This window comes from Humulus lupulus, chromosome 8 (assembly GCF_963169125.1).
Source record: "Humulus lupulus chromosome 8, drHumLupu1.1, whole genome shotgun sequence".
Taxonomy (NCBI): Eukaryota; Viridiplantae; Streptophyta; class Magnoliopsida; order Rosales; family Cannabaceae; genus Humulus; species Humulus lupulus.
The window spans coordinates 173627687-173635552 of record NC_084800.1 but is presented as its reverse complement, the minus strand read 5'-3'; the positions used below and the strand labels follow the sequence as shown (position 1 = coordinate 173635552).

The window sequence follows — 7866 nt, the reverse complement described above, 5'->3', positions numbered from 1 at the left end:
TGCTTTTAGGCTGTAAATTGTTTGTGGAGTAATGAATTTCTGCTGGTTCATAAAAAAAAAAAAATTGCAATAGTAATAAATAAAATTTAAAGATAACTCACATCCAATATTACTCTTGAAGTCACCCAAAATCAATACCAAATTGGCAACTAAATCAATAACCCTACTAAAAAGCTTAAACAAAAACAAATAAAAATCAATTACATAATTAGTTAAACTAGTTACATAATCATCAAACAACATATCAAGCTAGCTAGTTATAAAAAATAAAAAACAAATGTCACTAATAATCCAAACATTTCAAGTTCTAACATTGGCAACAACATTACCTATTGAAGCTATGTTTAGAAATTTAAATAGCAAGTCATAACAATTTTTAAATTTGACTAATATATATATATATAATTAATAACATTATATAAAATAACAAAATAAATAAAAAAATATAACACAAATATACTCAAAATTAAGTATTAAATTCGGAATAATATAAAAAAATTAACACAAACAAAGTTTTAAGGTAACAAACATTCTTTGATGCTCAAAATAACCTCTAAATCAATATTAGCAACTGTAAAACCTATAAATAATAAACATATTATATCTATAAGAAAAAAAATATGAAAATAATATAGAAAATAAAAAAAATCATACAAACAAAGATTTAGTGATTCATACATTTTTTGAAGCTCAATAACACATTTTAATGTAAGAAAACCAGTCAAAATCCAATAACAATACCTATTTTCGAACCCTAAAAATACCCACTCCCAAAGTCTTTATTTTCTCCCTTAAAAATAAAAATGGAACTAATATTTCTGTTTTTAAGTAAGAAAAATGGTTTCAAATGGTAAAAAAAACATAAAAATGGGTATATTTAGTGAAACCCTCGTGGGAGTATGACAACAATGGATGTTTTCTGGGTTTGACGTTTGAGATTTTTGCTTCAAAGAGACGAATGAGGCGTGGGAGCTATATATTAAGAGTATTAAAACTCTTTTACTTCAGTTCTTATATAAAAATCGAAATCTACTTCGGTTTTTGTATAAGAACTGAAGTAGAAAATACCCTTTCTACTTCGGTTTTTATATAAGAATCGAAGTAGAAAGTACCCTTTCTACTTTGACTTTTATATAAGAATCGAAGTAAAAGCCTTCAGGACCGCGTTTGGTTTGCTCCACTTTTCACTTCGGGTTTTTCATAAAAACCGAAGTGAAAAGCCCCAATATAGTGTGCAAATCAAACATGACACTTGTTTATTTTCTATTTTAACTTCGTTTTTTTAAGAAACCGAAGTAATAGTTTTTTTTTATGTATTACCATTTCCAAAAGTGAAGTAAAAACTCATTGAAATGATTTTACTTCAGTTTTTTTATATTGTATTTATAAAAAATGAAATAAAAGCCTATATTTCTAGTAGTGCCACCCCGTGTCACTGGAAATCCTTGGGAGGAACTGCGAGCAACCTTATGAGAAAAAGTGAATAGAAAGATTTTGAAGACCCCACTGACACTCTATCGAACCCCTGGATGAAAATCACAGGCAATCCAACCAAAGCCAAAGGATTCAACAACATGAAAAAGGGTAGCATCCACGTTAGCCTTGATCATAAATAATGCCTTTTTGATGAAACTTATAAATATACAGTTTGAAAAATTATGCCTTTAATTTTCTTTTTTCACTTGCCACCCTTATCTACTTCATAATTTTCAAATAAATAAAAAAAAATTTAAGCTGTATTTGGATTGTTGTACAAAGAGTACGTCACATAAGTCCTCCCCAACAAAAAAACACGTAAATCTTAAGAATTAAGTGGAGGTTATATAGAGTGACATATGTCTACCTCGACGTAGTAAGTGGAGGTAGTTCCACAATTCTTTTTATTTTTAATTGATTAAATAATTATTTCTTTTTCCCTTATCTTTTCATGCAAGGGTATGAAATCTCTTTAAAAAGAAAGATTATTATAAGCCAACTTTTTTGTAGTAAAAAAAGAAAAAAAAAATCCCAAACAGAAACAACTACAAGCAATATATATTATACATATATAAATATATCACGTAACCAAAAACTTGCTTATTTCATTCTATCTGAGTTTGAGTGTATGTTCGAATACATATAGAGAGAGAGGTTAATCGAGAAATTAATTAGTATTGAACCCCAAATGGAGAATTTGAGTACCAAGAGAGGAGGAAGTACGGCGAGTGGTAATAACACTCCGCCGCCGATGGTGGACGAATGCAACCGAAGAGAGCCACTTCTCTCCCCATCTCCGCCTGTCGACGTGGCCGGTCTTTCGCCGGAAAACAGTTCTTGGAGGCTCGACCTCAGTGACTTCCAATTGCCGGACCACGGCAGTTCCCACTACAACGGCGGACGTTGCTCCTTGGCTTTCCGCCGCTTACTTCGCACACCAGGTATATATATATATATATTTCTTTTCTTTCTTTATTTAAGAGATTTTAATTCAGGCGATCATGACAAGTGTACTTTGTTCAGATTTTTTTTTCCTTTTGGACTTTTATATATATAGGGTTGTAATTCAATCTCTTCTTTTTTCAAACTTTGATTAATTGTATCTGAAAATGTTGCAAATGCATATCAGCATTAATTTATAATCACATCAACTTTGAAAGGAAATTAGGAGAATAAAACCATTTATTACTATATCAATTTGTAGTATATTATCTTGATCACAGTTTGCAAACATAGGAAAAATCATTCTTAAATAATTTATAGGACCAAATATCCATGTACATGTATATACAATATAAATATATGCAAACAACATTTTCTTGTGACAGATGTTATTATTATTTTGTAATTTTGTGGAATATACAATTGTTAGTTCTGGATTTGAAGGTTTGATTTGGTGTAATTGCTGGTCCTAACTTTTTCTGGGGTTTTGGATATTCTTAGTTTTTGTTTTGTAATTGTGTGTGCACATAGACATTGTATTTGCTTTTGTTGGTGGTGTCTTAGTGTGTCCACTAATATTGTTCTGTCTTTTCTGTTTGGCTTCATCTTTAGTTGACACTCAACTTTGTTTCGTTCAAATAAGAATAAATGGATTTGAAATTATTTGTTTTGTGTTAGGTAAGACTTTATGTATGTAGCTTTTAATAATGGCTTATTCACTTCGCATATTCATACATATATATATGTTACATTTATCTTTTACATATTTATTGATTTGATGATTTAGTGGGTGATAATGGTTCGAGAATTTTGAATGAATAATCAAATTGGTATCTATTATAATGTATGTGCATATGATGCAACTTGAGTGGTTTAGTCATATCCATACAGATAACTCATTTTCATCATGAGTTCCTTTTTAGTGTTTCTCCTGCTCAATTATTATGGTGCAATTTGGAAAGTAGGCGCAAGAATGGTCACACATTTAATCTGGTTGATGACATGGCTTTCACAATCTATATCAAAGCTTAATAGAGATAAAAATACAAAGATGCATTAACTTTTATGGCTCAAGCTGTTTACAAATTAATATACTATAAATATTACACACGAATGATATGAAATCAATTATAACCATTTTAACCATGTGATATGTTCACCTTTTGACAAAATAAAATTGTCCCTACAATACTTAAATCTCAAAAGAAGTGTTGGGACACACTCATTACTAATTCTTAGTTTTATTCTTTAGAGTGTTGCTGCAAGGGACTTTACATAACTGAACATCACATGACACTTGATAGAATCCAATATTACTTATTAAATTATAATAAAAAAGTCATTTTTAAATTTATCCACATATAAGCACATCACATCATGTGATGTTGTACACAAAGAACCTTATAACATTTATATGATTTCAAGAACTATTAAAGAAATTTGTACACAATTTATTCATTCATTTATTTTGTATATATTTAGGGAAACAATACAAAGTTGCAGAATATTATAAACAGCAAGAAAGGCTTCTTGAAGGCTTCAATGAGATGGAGATCATGACTGAAATGGGCTGCTTCCCTGAAAGTCTAACTGAGGTTGTTGCCATCTTAGATTAGTTTTGAAATCAAAATTATTAATTAGTGCAAAGTAATTTTAATTTTCTTTATGTCTCTTTTGACAATTATTACTTGAAAATAAAGGAGATTAAGTGATCTTTAAGAAATGGACACAGATATATAGAACTGCTTTTGAGTGTATTTAGTTCATTTGTATAAGCACATAATCATTTGATGAGTAAGCCTCAAATTGTGTTAAATGTGACAATATGAACCTATTTTAACTACTGTTACTGTTACTGAACACTTTTATTTATTTGTTTATGTTTGGTTTCAGGATGAAGTGAAGCAGTTAGCAAAGAGTGAGAGGTTTGCAGTGAATGCATCAAACATAGCTAATTTAGTTCTTTTTGCAGCGAAAGTTTATGCTTCAATTGAGAGCAAATCACTAGCTGTGATTGCCTCAACTTTGGATTCCCTATTGGATCTCTTGTCTGGCTTTATACTGTGGTTCACTGCCTACTCCATGAAAAACCCAAATCACTATAACTATCCCATTGGAAAGAATCGTATGCAACCATTGGTATATTTCCACTTCTACTACTTTGTTTTATCCAGAATTAATGTCAGGGCTACCAAATAGTTTGGAGAACAACACTATATGAACTAAAAATAACATGTGATTTAAGGTCAGACAGTCTCATCTCACATGTCAACTGGTAATATATTTTAGTTTCAAAAGCTTGTGTAAATATAACCTTTTGTTACTTGCTTTAATTTTGGCTACTTCCCATATGACTATTTGTCTTTTCTTTCAAACATATGGAAAAGTAGTCTTATGCCAATTAAACTCAAATATGCAGGGCATCATTGTTTTTGCATCTGTAATGGCAACTCTTGGCTTGCAAATATTGCTCGAGTCCATTCGGCATCTCGTCACAAAAGTATGTCAAATTTCTTTCCTTAGTTTTTTTGTTTCTATTTTTTTCTTTCTGTTCTCTAGTTGTAAAGAAATTTCAGTTATGTAATACGTTATATTGATCTTATATCATCAGTCAAATAAATACGTTTAATTAAGACAAAATGCCATATTTATGTTGATTGCGTTATAAGAATTTTTGGACATAGAAAAGTGTGTTTACATCTTCTTAACATATAAATCTACAGTCAGCACCGCAAATGAATATTGAGGAAGAGAAATGGATGATAGGGATAATGGTTTCAGTCACAGTAGTGAAGTTTTTCCTTATGCTTTACTGTCGAAGATTTAAAAATGAAATCGTTCGAGCCTATGCACAAGATCATTTCTTCGACGTTGTTACTAATTCAGTCGGTTTAGCAGCAGCCGTCCTAGCCGTCCGATATTCCTGGTGGATTGATCCTACAGGAGCTCTCATTGTGAGAAAGTTTTTACTTCGGTTTTATACAATTATCTTCCATATTTTGTACTAGTGAATTTCACTGATATTACCTCTTTTTTTTGGCAATGTGATTCAGATAGCACTATATACAATGAACACATGGGCAAGAACTGTGATTGAGAATGTTTGGTCACTGATTGGAAGAACAGCTCCACCAGATTTTCTAGCAAAGCTAACATATCTGATATGGAATCACCACAAAGCAATCAAGCATATCGACACGGTGAGAGCTTATACATTCGGTTCTCATTACTTTGTAGAGGTTGACATAGTCCTCCCAGAAGACATGATTCTGATCGAGGCACATGACATAGGCGAGACCCTGCAAGAGAAGCTCGAACAGCTCCCCGAGGTAGAAAGAGCTTTTGTTCATATCGATTTCGAGTTTACTCACAGGCCAGAACACAAGAGAAAGGTTTGATGGATCACAAGGACAATCACGACATTCATCATCAATTCAAACTTTCAAGTCTATGAATAATAAGCTGCTGATTTTTATGTTTGGCTTTTTTTCTTTCTTGTATGAATGAAATTCTAATATTGCTATTTCATTTTACCTTTTTGTAGATCAAACCATTATGCTTTTTGTGCTATTTAATTAAAGTTTGGTTGATCAATTTTATATTTGTTATTTTTCTCTCGAGTACACAGAATTATTATTAGATTTGTAATTGAAATTCCGTATTTTAGTAATTACCAAGTGATTAAATTAAATAACTTGATAGATTGTGGAACAGTAATTAAGTTATTTTGACAGAATCTGATCTAACAACTAAGCAACTTGTTTGAATAGATTATTATATAAATAAAAAAACGAGTATAAAAAAAAATCAACACAAGAGATTTTTTACATGGTTCGAAAAACCTAGTGGCCCTGTAGCCACGCCTAGAGATGAAATTGATAAGTAAGGTATCACAAAGTACAAAATCACAATTGACTTATACATAGATAGACTCCCTCTATACTTATGCCACAAGATTTTGTACACCCTTCAACAAATCCAGTTTCTCGATGACACACTAATGCTCTTGAACTCCCTTCAAAGATTGATGAATGCTTTCTTCTTCCCGAAGAAAGTCTTAGCAAAATCTTCTCTCAAAGATTGTTGAACTCGTTATTAATGGATGACACCTGCCTCTACACGAAATATATTATTACAAAAAGAAGCTACACAACTCCTAAACACAAGATTAATGTTTCCACTCTTAATCTCACAAAAAAACTCTCTAAAAAATCCAAATGATATTAAAAAATGAGAAGTGAAAGAGCTAAAAATTTGTGGCTGCTTGGTCCTTTATTTATAGTTGAAATGGTCTTTCAAACTAGTCCACAAAATCTGCAAACATTACAAAAAGAATTGCACAAATTCTTTATTTAAAAAATTCTATCAGTCTCTCACATTCTGCTGTGACACATTGGGATATTAACTCAACAGATAGTATACTTGGACAGACTTATAGTCTAGATTCATTCCAACGAATTTTTTGATCAATTGAATTTCGAATATTTTCCTACTTTAGCTCACGATCTACATAATGATTAGAATATTATTGACGCGGTTTTTTTTTCCCAATAGTAGATTAAGAAATCCAATAAGAAAGATATTAATGCTCCTTTCTAAACCGTAAGGAACTATATGAACAACTTCTCACACTCACAATTTTACGTGGTTCGGTGGTTAAAATTCACCTAGTCTACGAGACAATATTATTCTCTCACAATTTCTGCAGACTTTTTGTATTACAAAAAGCGATCCCTTTTTCTGTCCATTATCTCTGATATTTATAGTGGATATTCCAGGACAGGTTTGGGAAACCGTGTGCATAAATATGGTAAACAATCAATTGAGATAATTTTCATTTACATAGGGATACGATTGCCTATGGAAATTACTCCCGTTATCTCGGGCAATAAATGTATAATACAGCCTGTGCATTGATGATCGTATAAAGAGCCTCCAAGTCTTTCATGATCCTTCACTGTGCGCCATGACCAGGTTTCCACGAGCAGAACATCTTCATCGAGCTGATGATCGAAGAGTGTCCGGAATTTAGTTTGGATTAAGTTCAGAGCATCCTAAAGGAGATCTGGCCATTACATGTCTTGAACTGGATTATTGTCCTGCGAGGCGATCTGCCAAGTCCTAACTCGAGCTGCTCACATCAACGTTAGCTAGATGCTCTACTTGCCTGCTTTTTCCATGTATTTTTCTGACACCTGTACCCCCAGCTGAGTGATTGAATCCATACTTATTTTTAGGGTACAACATTTTCCTCTCAAGCTCCTGCTCGTGCATGACATCATTTTCTGACACACACAGTAGGGGCTTTTAGACTTCCATCGTGCGAAATTGTGCCCATCCACTATTGGAGTGTTAACACACGTGGCCGTCTACAATTGGCATCTGTTAGGATTTCGAGGACTGGGACATCTGTCCTGTCAACTTTTTGCCACCACAGGGGTTATTTAA

General features: G+C 32.2%; 1 protein-coding gene across 1 annotated transcript; it reads left to right on the top strand.

Annotated features, from left to right (window-relative positions):
* Positions 1-2004: 2004 nt before the first annotated feature.
* LOC133798674 (metal tolerance protein 9-like) lies at positions 2005-6033 on the top strand. Its single transcript, XM_062237110.1, has 6 exons — positions 2005-2417; positions 3901-4013; positions 4312-4557; positions 4838-4918; positions 5142-5372; positions 5472-6033. Exons 1-6 carry the CDS (start codon positions 2165-2167, stop codon positions 5814-5816), a joined length of 1269 nt encoding a protein of 422 aa, XP_062093094.1. The 5' UTR covers positions 2005-2164; the 3' UTR covers positions 5817-6033.
* Positions 6034-7866: the final 1833 nt, after the last annotated feature.

What these genes read in the sequence shown, in the direction of transcription:
- LOC133798674 (XM_062237110.1), top strand. Translation starts at nt 2,165, where the DNA reads ATGGAGAATTTGAGTACCAAGAGAGGAGGAAGTACGGCGAGTGGTAAT. An exon ending in CCGCTTACTTCGCACACCAG is followed by an intron (nt 2,418 to 3,900) that starts GTATATATATAT and finishes GTATATATTTAG; the next exon opens with GGAAACAATACAAAGTTGCA. An exon ending in TTCGGCATCTCGTCACAAAA is followed by an intron (nt 4,919 to 5,141) that starts GTATGTCAAATT and finishes ATAAATCTACAG; the next exon opens with TCAGCACCGCAAATGAATAT.